Source organism: Podarcis liolepis, assembly GCF_965112155.1.
Source record: "Podarcis liolepis genome assembly, chromosome: 12".
Taxonomy (NCBI): Eukaryota; Metazoa; Chordata; class Lepidosauria; order Squamata; family Lacertidae; genus Podarcis; species Podarcis liolepis.
The window spans coordinates 32,908,993-32,926,181 of record NC_139563.1 but is presented as its reverse complement, the minus strand read 5'-3'; the positions used below and the strand labels follow the sequence as shown (position 1 = coordinate 32,926,181).

The 17,189-nt window shown below is 41.6% G+C and overlaps 1 protein-coding gene across 3 annotated transcripts in view; it reads left to right on the top strand.

Moving 5' to 3' along the window:
• Positions 1 to 16,024, top strand: part of AGR3 (anterior gradient 3, protein disulphide isomerase family member) — a 39,595-nt gene extending 23,571 nt beyond the window's left edge. Inside the window, exons 1-8 of one of the 3 annotated variants that reach the window (XM_083468944.1) lie at positions 4,987 to 5,085; positions 7,199 to 7,334; positions 8,112 to 8,175; positions 9,678 to 9,730; positions 10,664 to 10,740; positions 10,851 to 10,914; positions 12,493 to 12,576; positions 14,457 to 16,024. In XM_083468944.1, coding sequence (XP_083325070.1) covers positions 7,232 to 7,334; positions 8,112 to 8,175; positions 9,678 to 9,730; positions 10,664 to 10,740; positions 10,851 to 10,914; positions 12,493 to 12,576; positions 14,457 to 14,506 — 495 coding nt within the window. In that variant the 5' untranslated portion in view covers positions 4,987 to 5,085; positions 7,199 to 7,231 and the 3' untranslated portion in view covers positions 14,507 to 16,024. Of the gene's footprint in view, positions 1 to 4,986; positions 5,086 to 7,198; positions 7,335 to 8,111; positions 8,176 to 9,677; positions 9,731 to 10,138; positions 10,373 to 10,663; positions 10,741 to 10,850; positions 10,915 to 12,492; positions 12,577 to 14,456 lie in introns of those variants that run through there. The other 2 variants (XM_083468943.1, XM_083468945.1) reach the window with 2 other exon arrangements.
• Positions 16,025 to 17,189: the final 1,165 nt, after the last annotated feature.

Sequence of the window (17,189 nt, the reverse complement as noted above, 5' to 3'; positions counted from 1 at the left end):
TATGAATCCATGCGATGCTCATCTAGCCCACACTGAATCTGTTCTGCCTACCAAAATATAATGGGGAACTTTGTCAAATCTTTTGCTTGAATCCAACTTTTAAAGCAACATGTATGATCAGCCTTATGGTTCAACCAGAGCATAAATACCAGAATCTTTCTTGGACTGGTTTCTGATGTTAATGATATGAGCAAATACAGGAAACATCAGTGGGCTTCTTTTCCTGTGTTCATACTAGATGGTTAAAATAATAATAATCAGAAAACATTTCCTTGCAGTCCAGAACTCTCAAACTTGATTTAACTCTTCTGAGTACCCAACAAGTCCATTTCCTCCAAGCTGCATTTAAATGATTATTAAAACAATGATTCAAACAGTGCCATTTTAAAAAATGCACAATAAGAATATTTGCAATCATTTTTTTGCAGCTCTCTGTAAGCACTTGTTGGAATTATTTCAATATTTGCATGGCACTTTTGTCCCAGCAGATGGCGCTTGCAGCATAAATAATGAATTCATCTACCTTCACTGCCCCACATTCAAGCTAAACAATAAAATAATTTAATCTTGTCATAGTTGTTCAGGAAAGTTATCTACTTTAGCAGTGTGGAAGAGACGCTTTATTCTAAATACTCCCAACAGTTGCAGTCAGAGATGGAAAGACTAGCACAACAACAGATAAAATACCATTTCAGATAAAACCACAGCGGACCTTGCCACCAAACTCTGCCAATTTGTCCTTACCCACAACAACTTCAAATTCGGTGATGACCTGTTCCTTCAGATCAGCGGCACAGCAATGGGCACCCGCATGGCCCCACAGTATGCCAACATCTTCATGGCAGATTTAGAACAACGTTTCCTGAACTCCTACCCACTCAAACCTCTCTTGTACCTGCAATATGTTGACAATATTTTTATCATCTGGACACATGGTCAACAGACCCTGGACACCTTTCACCAGAAATTTAATGATTTTCACCCCACAATCAACCTTACAATGAATCAATCTATGCAAGAAATACATTTTTTGGACACTACTATAAAAATACAGGATGGGCGCATAGACACCACCTTATACCGTAAACCAACTGACCGACAAACATATCTACATGCCTCTAGCTACCATCCCAAACATACCAAACAGTCCATTGTATATAGCCAGGCACTACGTTACAGCCGCATCTGTTCCAATTCTACAGACAGAGACTCTCACCTAAGAGATCTACAGCAAACCCTTTTAGAACTAAAATACCCAGCAGATGAAGTTAGACAACAGATCAACAGAGCCAGACTGATACCCAGAGAGAACTTGCTGCAAGACAGACCCAAAAAAGAAAATAACAGAACACCTCTAGTCATCACATACAGCTCCCAAGTTAAAACAGTACAACGCATCATCAGAGATCTACAACCTCTCCTGGACAATGACAGTTCTCTTTCTCAAGCTCTGGGAGGAAGACCTTTCATTGCCTACAGACAGCCACCCAATCTTAAACAACTCCTAACCCACAATAATACTACAACCAGACTTAACACGGACACTGGCACCAGAGCCTGCAATAAACCCAGATGCCAACTTTGCTGCCACATACACCCGGACAACACCATTACTGGCCCCAACAACATCACACATACCATCTCGGGACTATTTAATTGCTCATCGTCTAACATTGTGTATGCCATCAAATGCCAACAGTGTCCTTCAGCTCTCTATATTGGACAAACAGGCCAAACCTTACGCCAAAGAATAAACGGACATAAATCTGACATCAAGAATCACAAAACAGAGAAACCAGTAGGAGAACACTTCAATCTCCCAGGACATTCTATACAAGATCTCAAAGTAGCTGTTTTACTACAAAGGCAATTTCAGAAATAGACTGGAAAGAGAAGCTGCTGAATTGCAACTCATTACCAAACTTAAAACCATGGAGAGACCTGGTCTGAACAAAGACATTGGATTCTTATCTCATTATACATGACTAAGCCATTTCTCACCTTCTCACCCCTTGCCTTTTCCTGTAAGACCTATTACAGTCGTTAAGAGTCGTCAACAGGCTCATCTCAGCTATCTTGCCAATCTCCCATTCCCACCACCCTTCTGAGTAATACCCCTCCCCACCTTCTCACTATATAGAAGGGTCTGGCAACTTCTGTTTCAGTGTATCTGAAGAAGTGTGCATGCACACGAAAGCTCATACCAAGAACTAACTTAGTTGGTCTTTAAGGTGCTACTGGAAGGAATTTTTTTATTTTGACTATGGCAGACCAACACGGCTACCTATCTGTAACTTAAATTCTATGGGTTGTGCTCTAAGAACTGCAAGAGGAAATATTTATGCAGGAGTTCATGCAGTGTTAAGATGCTCCAGATTCTACTATTCATCTTGATTGTATATCTGCCTGAAAGAACCCATTTAATGAGCTCTTTTGATCCTGATGTCAAGACTGAGCTATGGGCTGTCGGAAGGGAGGCAGGAGCAAAGCGTCAGGAGCTCTGAGGCCAGCAAATACTGGACAGAAGAATGCATCAAGAGGGCATTCTGAACCAGCTGCCCATCCACTGCTAAGCCAAGTTCAAGGTCCTCATACTCATTTTCAAAGCCCTGAACAATGTGGGTCCAGGGTACCTTAGGATCACCTAAGCCCTTCCATATAAGATCAGTCACTAAGATAATCTGGAGCAGCATGATTTGTTGTCTCCAGTGTTGGCGAGTCCCATCTGTCAACAAGAAACCTTCCTATTTAGCCGCATGGGTCCAGTCCTATGGAATGCTCTGCTAATACAGATTCAGTGAGTGCCTTTTGTTTCAACCTTTAAACACCTGCTGAAAACTTTCCTGTGCCGCCAGGTTTATGCAGGCAATTAAGAAATGATGATTAGTTGCTGGGCTTTGATTTTTAATTTTTATGTGCTTTTAGTATATTTAATTCTGGAAACCACTCTGATTTTTTAAAAGATGATACAGCAGTATATAAATATTTCATAAATAAAAAAAATAGATGATGAATCAGAAGGTAGGTGTAAACCAGAAGTCAGAACTGTAGAATCAGAATTGTAGAGTTGGAAGGGACCCCAAGGGACATCTAGTCCAACCAGCTGCAATGCTGGAATCTCAACTAATTCATCCAGGACAGATGGCCACCCAACCGTTGCTTAAAAACCTCCAAGAAAGTAGAGTCCACAGCCTCCTGAGGGAGGCCATTCCACTGTCAAACAGCTCTTACTGTCAGAAAGCTTTTCCTGACGTTTAGTTGGGATCTCCTTTATTGTAACTTGTAGCCATGGGTTCGTGTCCTACCCTCCAGAGCAGGAGAAAACCAGCTTGCTCCCCCTTCCATGTGACAGCCCTTGGCTACAGGGTTACAGCCCATGTGACAGGCCTTCTCTGCAGTGGCTCCCCGTCTGTGGAATCCTCTCCCCAGGGAAGTTCGCCTGGTGCCTTCATTACACACCTTTAGGGGCCAGGCAAAAAAGTTCCCTTTTAACCAGGCCTTTGATTGATCCAATTTGCATCCTATGCCCTTTTCAAATGTGTTTTTTTGTGGCGTGGGGTGTTATTGGTTTGCTGTTTTTATTTTTATTAGGTATTTTGTGGTTTTATATCTTGATTTTATTCTGTGAACCGCCCTGAGACCCCCAAGAATAGGGCGGTATAGAAATAATAATAATAATAATAATAATAATAATAATAATAATAATAATGGAAGGTGGCTATCATATCATATGGAAGAGAACACACTTTTGCTCTCCTTCAGCAGTTATCAAACACACATGCTTAATTTTATTATATTTACTGTACTCAATGAAATCAACCATTACTTTAGGTTGTTTATATTTATGAGTTTGCAAGATGAGAAGGGCTCTTTAGGGCATCCCTGTTTAGGGAAGTTTTTAATGTTTAACAGACTATTGTATTTTAATATTTTGTTGGAAGCCGCCCAGAGTGACTGAGGAAACCCAGCCAGATAGGTGGGGTATAAATAAATTATTATTATTATTATTATTATTATTATTATTATTATTATTATTAATATTTCAGTCTCCTCTTTCCAGGCTAAACATACCTGGAATGTTTAGCTCTTTCAACCGCTCCTCATAAGGTTCGGTTACCAGCAATAACTAACTACACGTCAGTGCTCAGGAACAGAAGAATTCACAATGGTCAGTTGGAACAGGAAGGCTTCTTATACTCTTTCCTGTCTAGGAAGAGCCAATAGGCAGCCTAGGTAGGCGGAGTCAGTCTAGTTCTGTGGCAAAGCTGGCACCTGTAATTCAAAGGTTCACCACCTGGGAGAGCTGCCCACATATCCAGGATTTCCTGACACCTAATCGGTGTCCCAATTGTCAGTGTATTCCAAGCAACAAAAAGGGGCAAAGATAACATAGGTGTGTAACCAAAGTAAACAACTCTCTGCTGAAAGCACAATGAAATCAGCAGAACTGCATTAGAAAACACATTTAAAACTTTCGTCCTCCTTACTCATCCATAACTCAATCATTATTCTGTGAAAGGTGAGGACTTTGGGGTCCCCCCCCCTTCTCGGTTAAACTTTTCTCTTTTTTTTACCTTGATTTCTTAATTACATTTTTTCTGCACAAAGGCTAACTGTTGTATCTTCCTATTAGTTTCATCCCTAATCTCAGAGTCCTAGTGAACTCAGCCATTCATTGGAAACAATAGGACCTCCAGTTCCAACTTTCATTGCTGGTTTCTTATTTCACTGAACTGGAGCCAGGCTGTAGCCATTTGGGAGGAAAAGCCACAGATGAACACAAAAACGCTACTTTTCCTCCCTTCCAATGCAATGACACCTGATACAAGCAAAGATGGGGAGAGAAATCTGAGCATTCAATATGCCAGGAGGAGAACTTGCAGAGAAGTTTAGGGGAAGGAAGGAGGGAGGGAGAGATGGGCCAGGGCCAGGCATTGCTATCCCTTTTTCAAGGAACTATACTGCTGTAAAATCTGGATGAAGGGACCAGGCAGGTCAGCTCTTCTCAGATCTATAAATCACACCCACTTTAAAACATTTGCTTCCTTGGCAAGGAACTTTCGCCGGCGCAACTGATCAGCTCCGGTGAGCAAAATCCAGAGTTTTTAACATCTTTTAATTGCAAATTTACCTTAAACAAAAGAAGCAAATAAACCAGGTCAGGAAGAAGTTACACACGGTCTACCCATTTTCTGTGAAATATTCACTAAGGGGCATCTCTTGGATGCAATACCTGTATTTGAAGTAGATTTCATAGTGTTGTAAAAACTTGCTGACTTGCTGGATTTTGTTTATCTAGGGTGGGGTCAAAAGTTTCCAATAGCAGCAGTTATGACTTGTATTAAGGAAGAGGGCGGGAGATTTTCCCAATGAGAAAAATGTTTCATTTTAAAATATATATATATATATATATATTAATGCCAGGGTAAAGTTTAGCGGCTAGTGATTTGTGTGTCTTTGAAGAATCTTGTCTGCCATGGTTGGCGCGAACTTTGTCTTTGCAAATCGGAAATGGTTTCTCAACAATATCTTATTAATTTCTTTAATTAATATGATATTAGTAAGAAATTTCTTTAATTTCTTATTTAAACAGGTGTGCTTAGTGCTTGCTGTTACTAACCTCTGCATCTGACAGTGATAATATTGATTGTTTAAGGTCTCCTTTTATCTGTAATAATTTACCATGTAGAGAATTGGGAGCTAACTTTTTTGTCCCCAGGAGAGATTTCTTGGCTGAGAACAAATGGAGGAAAAGCCATTCCATACAACTGATGTCAAAGGTGCAATCCTATGCATGTCTACTCATAAGTATGTCCAATTAAGCTCAATAGAACTTACTCCCAATTAAGAGTGTATAGGATTATAGCTTAATGCTGCAATCCTATGCCAATTTGTCTGGCAGCAAATGCCTTGGAGACTTACTTCAGAGTAAATATGTATAAATTGCATCGGTTCTCTTAAATGAAGTCTTTTACTGTGAAGGTAAAATACTTATACTGAAAATCCTAACTTTTCTACAAAAGCAAATACTTTTACAATTTCAGAATTTCTGGAGAATGAAGAAGCCACAGCACAATCTTGTGACAACTTCTCAGTAGACATTTACGACTACGATCTGCTGTGACCCTTTCAAAGTGCATTTGAGAGAATTTGCCAATATTAGCAGAATTCAGGTTGCAATTTTAGGTCCACCTTTCCCTGGGTAAGCCCCACTGAACTCAAGGGAGACCAATTTCTGAGATTACAAGATTGTGCCGCGACCAGCCATGTTTACAAATGGCCCATTTTGTCCGGGTCTTGTTAAAAAAGAAAAGAAAGAACAGCGGAGATTAGTTGCTCGATGAAATTTGCAATTGTTTCTTTACGGAACCATGAAATGGGGTGGTGCAATGAAAGGAAACATTCTTTAGAATATTCAACAAGAAAGTCAACCAAGTTCCTATGGGTTTATTAATTATATTATTAATTATTATTATTATTATTATTATTATTATTATTATTATTATTAACATTGTCTAGTATTGGGCAAGCCTAGCATTTGAATTTCTGGTTAGATGTGGGAGAAAAATGAATTCAAATCACAGCTATCGTCAGAAGCTTTGTGGCATTTTTGGTGCCTAGCATCATAGAATTGTGGAGTTGGAGGGGACCACGAGGATCATCTAGTCCAACCCTCTACAATGCAAGAATCTTTTGGCCCAACATGGGGCTCGAACCCACAACCCTGAGATTAAGAGTCTCACATTCTACTGACTGAGCCAAACTGAGCCATTTCAGTTCTGTTAAACATTTTATGTTCCATAAAACAAGAGTGAAGGGGTTGCATTAAATTAATACTTTTTTAAAATGCAAAATTACCCTTCGGAAATTCAAACCTTTCCCTATAAAATGAGATTTTTGAATATCAGACAAGTATACATTTCCTGGTCACCATCTGCTCATAAGAGTCAGAGGGATTGTTCTTAGTGATATTGTGCTAATGGGCAAAAATAAAAATGAACCTGAAATCACTATTAATCATTCAGCTTAATCTGCCTGTCTTTTTTCATTAATACGTGGGTTTGGTTTCAGTAGTTTGTTAAAGGAAATTCGTATCTTTTTCTTAGAATAAAAAAAGTATCTTATCAGAACACATACAAGCACAGCTTCTCAGGAAGATACCAGGTTAAAACATTGACTTTCTCTTCCATTTATCAAGGTCTATCTTGAAGAGGGTTGAAAGAAGACAAAGATGCACTCAGCGCTGGGCTTATCTTTCATGCTAATTGCTGTTTCCTCCAATTTTGCAATGGCAATCAAAAAGGAAAAAAGAGTTCCCCAGACACTCTCCAGAGGTACTGTAGTGTCACTCTGTTCTTTGGATCCCTGCACGATCCGATTACTTTTTAGAGTTCATCCAAAACAATTAGGTGTTTAACGAGGTATGGAAATTTTTAAAGATAAAGAAATTATTATTATTTAAATAACCACTGGATCAGGAAGGTGGTTTGAAAGATGAACATCATTGCTTGCTGGTTCTAGCCTGAAAGCATCACTTCATCCAGACTCTAACCTAATTAATAAATAATAATAAAATAATAATAATAATAATAATAATAATAATAATAATAATAATAATTTATTACTCATACCCCACCCATCTGGCTGGGTTTCCCCAGCCACTCTGGGCGGCTCCCAACAGAATATTAAAAACATGATAAAACATCAAACATTAAAAACTTCCCGAAACAGGGCTCACTTCAGATGTTTTCTAAAAGTCAGGTAGTTGTTTATTTCCTTGACATCTGGTGGGAGGGCATTCCACAGGGTGGGCGCCACCACCGAGAAGGCCCTAGAAGAATGTGGCTTCTCCTTGAATATGGTGATGGGTTGGTTTTTCAAATGGTGTGAAAACACTGACCCACATGCTCTCACCTTAATATATGTGCCAAAAATGTCATGAGAAAAGTGGTGCCTAATAACAGACAGGATGACATACAAACTACTGGTCAGCCTCTATAAAAAGACGGAAAGGGTGGACATTTGCAATTTTCACTGCTGGCTTAGATTACTTTGAAAAATATATTGGATGATTGAATGGACAGTGATCTACCTTGAATCTGTTGTTCCAGGATGGGGAGATGATATAACTTGGGTACAAACTTATGAAGAAGGGCTCTACCAGGCAAAACAAAGGTAAGATTCCATCCCTGAAGCTGCTTGGGAGAAGGAAGTTTGCTCTAACAAAATATCCCTTCCAGGCTGACAGTGTAAGAACTATGCATATACAGTAGTATCTCGGGTTAAGTACTTTATTCGTTCTGGAGGTCTGTTCTTAACCTGAAACTGTTCTTAACCTGAAGCACGACTTTAGCTAATGGGGCCTCCTGCTGCCACCGTGCCATCAGAGCACAATTTCTGTTCTCATCCTCAGCAAAGTTCTTAACCCGAGGTACTATTTCTGGGTTAGCGGAGTCTGTAACCTGAAGCATCTGTAACCCGATGCACCACTGTATCTCCGACAACTCAAGGATGAGGAAGCAGTTTCCATTCACTGGAAGCTGATTCTCCCTCCCAGTGCTGCACTTTGAAGCAGCCGCATGCTGCTCCTTTCAATTTCTAAAAGCAGCAGCAAGAGAAAACTTGCTCCGTGTGGCTCCTTCCCATTTCCATCAGGGGTGGAAAGGAGCAGCGTGGGGAGACTTGCAAAGCTTAGGGTTGACAACACCCTTTGAGCTGTGCTTACCAAGCTTGGGAACCCCGCACAAGGGATTTTGGCAGGTGGGTGGGATAATCCACCTGTCAACCTTTCGGCATCATGACGACATCGTGTGAATGACAGGTGGGTTGCCCCGCCCATGTTTCAAAGTTGGCCCATGGGGTGGGGTCACAGTCAAAAAGTCTCCCCACCCTTGCTGTTAGGTGTGGTGCCATGAGTAGAATTCCCCCCACTGATCTAATGGATCTTGCAGGTTGATAGAAGAGTAAGTAATATTTCACATAATTCATTTCCAAATTGTTATGGGCTTTATGTATGAGGTAGGAGTCTTGTGATGAAATATGGAAGAAGGTATTGTTGGCTATTTGCAGATTAGTTGCGCTGCAGAGAGCTTGCTGGGGAGACCACACATTACAAGGAACACAAAATAACTTTAGCTAGGTTTTAATAACAATAACAATAACTCTTTTACATTAAATATATCAATAAGCATGACCCATCCCCCAGGGTACTGAGAGAGCTAGGTGCTGCTCTTTATATACTATACCCAATTGCTGACACAGCTTAATTAACACAACTTAGCAGCACCTGCTATACTGTTTCACAGCTGTAAAACTAGGTCATGTTATTTGTTCTGGCCCTTAAAGACATACACATCTTGTGGAACAATAATGAACCTTCAGATTTAAAGAGACCATTCAACAGGTATCAGACATTCAAATATGGCTCTTATAGTTGCTCTGCAGGTTTCGTGTTTCACCCGCGCCTGTCAGGAAGGGAAATCCTACAATGGGACGGGGTAAACAAACCTAGACTGCTTACTTTTCTTGTCCGTTTGCAGAGGATTTCTCTGAGCCTGTTCAATGTACTTTGTAATTGTTACTTAATTCATTGCCACACCATTTGCCCATCATCCCATTTATGATAGAAAAATGTATCTGCATTTAACCTAATATGTTTTTCTCTCTCCTTGGAAAAGTAATAAGCCACTGATGGTCATTCACCATTTGGAAGATTGTCCGTATTGTCAAGGTAAATCAAGCATGTTTGATTTGAAGTGACAATTTCTTGCATCTCTGCAAACATAAATGATTCTACTGTGTGCTGCACTTCAGTTGGCTGCTTGCATATTCCCTGCAAAAAGGAAACAGGATACGCATTTGACTCTAATTAAGGTTACCAGATTTTTTTTCAATGAATCCGAGGACACTTTTCAACTTCAGTAGGAATGATAGGATTTTGTATGGGGACTGATTTGTAAATCCGGGGACTGTCCCCAGAAAACAGGGACATCTGATAACCTTACGCTAATTCAAATAGAAATACAATGTCTCTTGCCTTGGTGGGAAAGACTTTGACTGGGGTGCCAGTTCTGTCTTCTGTTGTGAAGAGGAAGACGGGGTCATGAAAGGTATGACCACAATGGATGGTTCTATTTTGTATTGTTCTATGTCGTAGTCTTGTTGTAGAACAACAGCATGCAGAGTTCAGTGGAGCTGGGAGGCCAGCCAACCAGAAGAGTCTCTGAGGTGTACTTGCCTGGAGGTCAGGCAAGTCAGCATCCAAAGTCAGGTCCAGTCTTAGGATTGGGCAAACAGCAATCTATGTGGTCAGATGGTCCAGGGGTCAGGGAATCTGATGATCATGGGGTCAAGACAAGCAGGAAGCAGCAAGGTAGGGCCAGGAGCTACAAGAGTTCTTGCCAGCATCTAACTGCTGCTGGAATCTCTGCTTGAGAAGGCTGAAGCCAGCTGGTTCTCATCAGTGCCTTCTTCTCCTCTGTGTCCTTGAAGGCTGATCAGCTGCAGGTGGAGTGACTCTGCCTTCTCCCCCTTCAGGCTGCTGTTCTCCAGGCGAAGCTGACTCCTGGCCCACAACACTCTAATAAAGAGGAATGCTTGCCTACTCTCTTGGCATTTGTTGTATTTTGCACTTGGAATGACAATCTTCCTTTGCTCTCTCCAGCACTGAAGAAGGTTTTCGTGGACAATCAAGAAATTCAAGAGATGTGCCAGAACAACTTCATCATGCTTAATCTGATGGTGCGCACATGTAATGCACAGATTAAACTTATTGTTTGCAGTTATAATGCTTGATTTAGTGCTAAAGGTTAAGATGGTGTGCATTCTTTTTTTTCTTTTTTTCCTGCCAGCATGAAACAACAGACAAGAACATGTCACCTGATGGACAATATGTGCCTCGAATCATGTTTGTAGGTATGTGTTGGATGTGACTATGACCCTAAAATGAAACCTCATCTCAATGAAGCATGAGGATTTCCAGCAGTAGCCCATCTAAGTCTTTCAGGAGTAGGAACTGCTGGTTGACACTGCAGGAGAGTCCAGGGATGGTGAAGGGAAGGTGAAAATTGCCTGTTCCTAGCAGTAATGTAAACTTAAAATAAACACATGGCTAACATTGCAGCCGTAGATCTCTACAAAACATTGCTAAGGTGGTCAACTACAGAATACACATTTAACACAACAAAGTTAATTAAAAAAAATAATTATCTGAAAGATTTCAAAAGAAAACATAACTAAAGGAATACAAAATACTCATCTAAGAGAGCATAATTAACAAGAGAATACAGTAGTATCATAAGCATGGTACATATCTGCTGTTGTTGCTGCCAATCTTGCCAATGGTGGTTTGTTTAATAATAATAATAATAATAATAATAATAATAATAATAATAATAATAATTTATTTATACCCCACCCATCTGACTGGGTTTCCCCAGCCACTCTGGGCAGCTCCCAATAGAATATTAATAATAATAATTTTAAAAGCAACAAAACATCAAACATTAAAAACTTCCCTAAACAGGGCTGCCTTCAGAAGTCTTCTAAAAGTCAGATAGTTGTTTATTTCCTTGACATCTCATGGGAGGGCGTTCCACAGGACGGACGCCACTACAGAGAAGGCCCCCTGCAATGAACAGGGTGGTGATACAATGACTACTGCAATCAACACAAGATAATATCACCAAGGCAACTATCTGTAAACAAACACTAAACATCCATAAAAATGTCAAAGGTAGTTTCTTCCCCAAACAAGTTTTATCTTAAACAATAGCAAACACAGTAAATAAAGAGTCCACTTGTGATATACCAGTGGTTCAGCGCTCAGAGGTTGTTCCAGTAATCCAATGTTTCGTCACTAAAAAACTTAGTCATCAAGCTTTGTAGTAAATAATATACAAGAGAAGACAGTATGTAAATGACTTAAAGCAGGGGTGTATCTGTCCCCATCTGCATGTTGCCATTGGGCGGAGCATAGAAAGAGGACAATGTCCTTCAATTTGTTAAACCTCCTGGTGGTTTGTGGCAGGTGGCGGCGGCGGAAGCTCAGGCTCGATGACCTGGGTCTTCAACTAAGAGACAGCCCAGATAGATTCCTACTCACATCCCAACCGTCCATCACTGTTGTGCAATGGGTTGGTTCACACTTAATGCTAAACTATTGTTTGGTGCTATAGGAACAAGTTCTTATACACATGCTCTCTCATCCCTCTGCTTCCGTCTCCTTCGAGTGCTGTACTAATTAATTAGTAATATCCAGGTGTTCAGAAAGCCATAGTTTGCCATCACATCCAAACCAGCAAACTATGGTTTGTCCTTGCCCTGAGAACCATAACCGGAATCAGACTCTAGACTGAGCCATATTAAAATTAATTTCATTACAGACAACTGAGTAACATCCCTCAAAAATCTTAATTCCTACCTCTTAGCATGAAATAAGAGTAAGATGGTGTTATATCAGGGATGACTGCAATATATTGTTTGCTTTTCCAGATCCTTCTCTCACGGTAAGGGCTGATATCACTGGAAGATACTCCAATCGACTCTATACTTATGAGCCTCAAGACCTGCCAGTCTGTGAGTTGATTCCTCAAAACAAGCTTATGTTTGTGCTGCCCATACAGGGAGTGCTCAGGTGAACCCCTCCAGGAGATTACAAAACACCCAGAGTGAGAAGCAGGTCTGCACTTTCTGCTTACTGCTGTGCCAAAAATTTACCTCCTGCACTTTAAAAAACCTAAAAAAACCCCCTCTATTAATTAATGAGAAAAGAAATGGCTTTCAAAAATTATCAAAGTGGGAAGAAAATGTTACAGAAACTCTCACAAGTTGGGTGCAGGTTTTTTTGTCTTGCTCGCCTTACTTTTGAAGAAACCAAGGGGTGTTTATGAGTGAAATATACTCGGAGTCAAGAGTGGATTTCATGCTCTTTATTTAGCTCATAGTGGTGAGGAGGAATGGAAGTTCCCCCAGAATGTCTCCTTTATATACATTATTTACACAATGGGCCCCACATTATTGGCTAATTCCAGGATTTTCCTGTAGGCCAATCAGGTTGCGGATTCACTTCCACCTGGAGCTGGATTGGGTGGCTCCTGTGGACCAATCAGACTGCTGCATTCTGGATCCTATTGTTCCAGGACCAATCAGACAGCTGCATTCGGAATCCTATTGTTGTAGGACCAACAATGAGGTTCCTTTTTTTCACCTTACATATCATCCCAGCAGTGGTCTGCACTCTGCAGCCTTCCTGGACATGTGCATTTCCATTAAAGCAAGAAATTCTAGAATTTTGAGGACAGCTGACAGCACAGCACTAGTGCCTGTATGCTTTACTGGCCCCATGCCCTGATGTCTGCATGTTTAGTGCAGAATCCAAAGGGGAGCTTTCATATACTTACACACACAGGTTGCTGTTTCAGATGTTCTGAGCATATGGACATTGGCCAGGGGAGCAGTGCACTGCTATCCTTGTGCTTGTGGCATATATATACAGTAGAACCTCTACTTATGACCGCCTCTACTTGGGCCCAATCCAAGCTGCAACCACGGCAAACCTGGAAGTAAATGCTGGGTTTGCAGCGATTCCCGCATGTGCAGAAGCGGCTTCTGCCATTTGTGCATGCGCAGAAGAGGCTGACACTGTCTGCACATGCTCAGAAGCGTGCTGCCGCTGAATGCACCTGTGCACAATGGCGCTTCTACCAGCGACCTGGATCGACTTGTGGATGGACCTCTGGAACTGATTACGTCCGTAAGTAGAGGTTCCACTGTATATATATTCGAACTGCTAGGTTGGCAGAAGCTGGGACAGAGCAACGGGAGCTCACCCCATCCAGCGGATTCAAACCGCTGACCTTCCGATCAGAGAGAGAGGTTTTTTTCAAGAAAAATAGGCGCCCGTATGCACCATGCCTCCACCTTCCCCTCTGCCTCCATCTCTTGTCCCCTCCACCCACTCAAACCCTCCCCCTGCACCTTTGCCACTGCCACTTCCCGCAGCTACAGGCATGGCCTCTCGGAGCCACACAGTTGCTGAAGAGCCGTCCAAGGAAAGCTCCTGACAATTGTGAAAAGGTCGCACCACCATTTTACTATTGTGTGTCAGCCAAGATCCAGATATGGGGAGCCAAGCACATATCTCCCCTTCCCCGCACTGGCCCCTTCTGCTGCCTTCATACTTATATAGAGCTAGGGACAGGGAGAACAAACAGAGGTCTGTTGGGCCCAGGTAGAGATTAATTGGTATGTGGCTGTATTGCACCTGCACTTGACTGGATGGAGCTCAAAGCATTTCTGGGTTCTTTGTTTTGCTCTCCATGTGCAAGAAGATCCCAGCTGTTGCTTCCAAAGGTCAGTGGGGTGGGGAAAACAGCAGGATTTTTGGTAGTTTCTTGTCTCTATTTTTAACCATGATCATCATTCACGTCACTATCTTTTTCTCTCCTTTTTTTCAGTAATAGAGAACATGAAGAAAGCATTGCGTCTTGTTCAGACTGAACTATAAGTGCAGCGGTGAGATCATTACACCGCAGGGAAGCAATGTGAATCAAGAAGTGTCTATCTGGACCATCTCTCTTTTCCCTCTCTGGAATTTTATTCCCAACCTGCCGTTATCCCATTCCAGGCCTATCCTGCCTCTTCCAAGGGTGGTAGTAGTAGTAGAAGTAGGCCCCATCTTCAGTATCATGCCACTTTAAATAGTCATGGCTTCCCCAAAAGAATCCTGGGAAATGTAGTCTGTTAAGGGTGCTGAGAGTTGCTATTCCCCCTACAAAGCTATAGTTCTCAGAGTGGCTTAACAGTCTATCCCTCTTTCCACAGAATTCTAGGAATCGTAGCTCTCTGAGGGGGGTAGGTGTCCTCCTAACAAATCCCAGCAACTTTAATCAACTACAGTTCCCAGGATTCTTTGGGGGAAGCCACGACTGTTCAAAGGGGCATGATGATGCTTTCAAAGTATGGAGTAGTTGTGGCCATGGATGCAGTATCAAACCTCAGTTAGTGAGAATGAAGGCACAGTTTTACCTCAGGATCCTTCCCTTCCTGGAACTTCAAATCACAATACCCCCCCTCCCACAGAGTCTCATTCCACAGCTTGAGAATCTGCAGTTGGAGGAAAGCATACATAGCAATGCTTATATTTGTGAAAATAAGATACAAAGTATGCTAGGATGGGGAAAACTGCTTTGCAGAAATGTGTATAGTAGGGGAAATTATGCACAAGCATGCATCTGTTAGGATCAATTAGCATGAAAATGCTGGTGAATTTTATATACGTGGAAATGTGGAGAACTGAATTTAAGATTACAGAAGATCTGAGAAATGGAAATTGACAGATTCACCCATCCTGAAAGCCACTAGCTGGCAATTTCATACAATGCCCATGCAAACATATTAGCATAAATGTATGGCTATACACTGGAAGCTCCCATAGTTTTCAACCTAGGGTGTAAAATGTTCTGTTTCAGTGCATCCCAACCATACAAGATGCACAGATGAGCATCAGTCCATGCTGGATTAATAGAAACTAGTGCAAACCAGTGCAGGCTCTGCAATCTAAATAGCTAGGAGCTGCTTCTAGCATAGGTGTGCTGGAGATGAAAAGGTATTTCTCTTTTCCAGTGATGCTTCTCGTATTCATGGTTACCTAGATGAGAATCTCCTGCTGCATTTCTTATGTCCATTAATTTACAGTAGTTAGCTCCCAGTCTTTATAATGCTGTGTAGAAATAGGCTTTTGTGCAGTTATCTTGAAGGTTTCATTGCAATCTGCATTTGCTAAGATAGTGTGAATGAGCGAAAGATCAATTTCTTACAACACAGTCCTAGGAAAGTTTATTCAAAAATCATTTCCACTGATTTCAGTGGGATTGTCTTCTTAAAAGGTGGCTTAAGAGCACAGCCTTAGTTGTTCTGCAAAGGAATTGGTTGTGTTATCTGCACAAATTACTCAAATTATTTGAATTTTGTATGGGGAACCCCCCCCCAAATAAAATAATAAACTGCTGACGAATCCTTCAGACCTCTCTTTGGTGTTGTCAGTTTGTTTTATGATTTCTGCCTCTCGTTTCCAACTATAGTTCAAAGCACCTTTCATCAAATCTGAAACTGCAAAGCTTGGGGGTGTGGCAGGCAAGGGAGGGGGCACTGGGCAGGCTGTGACCCACCTGAAAGTGACCCAAGGCTGTTTGAGAAACACTGGCACAGAGGATGTGCAGTCCCCATCAGAGCCACAGGTGGGCACTGTACTCACATGGAGGTTTCTCCAAGCAGAAATCACTGAGCCACTGTCGGAAAGAAACAACCTCTCTGCTCCAGACCTTTTAAGCGCAACTATTCTACTTGTTAAACTACATTCCCACTCGGAAGCCCTTCCATCTGCTCTTATTCAGTAACATATAAATCCTTTCCTCCGCTTCCGCATCACTACCTAGTCGTTCTGTGACCAAGTGGCCATTCTAAACCTCTCCTTTCAGCCTCAAGCACCAACAGTGACTGCATCCATCTAAAACAGATGATGGGGCTCTTATGAAGGAATCTTCTCAATTCTGCGTTCTGAAGCACACAGTGGGAGCCAGAGAAACAAGAGTAAGGAAAGAAGCAGACATGTCAACAGCACAGGTCATTGTGAATATAATGGGGAAAGACAACATCTCCTGAGACGTAAACAAGACAGGCAGGGCACCTACTCAGAGAGCGCTTAAGCATCAGTGTGTTTCTTTGGAGATTCTCATCTTCCTAGAATAGATGCGACAAATCAAGAGCAATGTTTTTCTTCTTTTTCAAACTGCATCCACACAGAGAGGCCGTCTCAATCACTCATCACTCTGGCTCATTGCACCCACTGCCCCTTTGTCCTGCAATGTGGGAAGAGAGTTCCTATTGTTCTTTGATCACATTTAAAGTTTGTCCCTTGTAGACTGACTTGATTGCACTTCTACCCTCTTGTGGACTTTCTGCAGAATAAGAATTAGAATTATCAACTGAAGCTTGGAACAAAAGGTGGGTTGACTATGGCATCTTCCTGTTCTTTTCCATGCCTCCGTTCCGCCCTGCCCCATAACCATTAGTCAGGATCCCACAGCCACTCACTGGCCTGTTTTATTGAGGGGGGGGGGGCACGCATCTCTTCCATTTATATTTTTTTTCTAAAGCGTTTTTGTACTTTTGCAAAACTTCTTCCATGC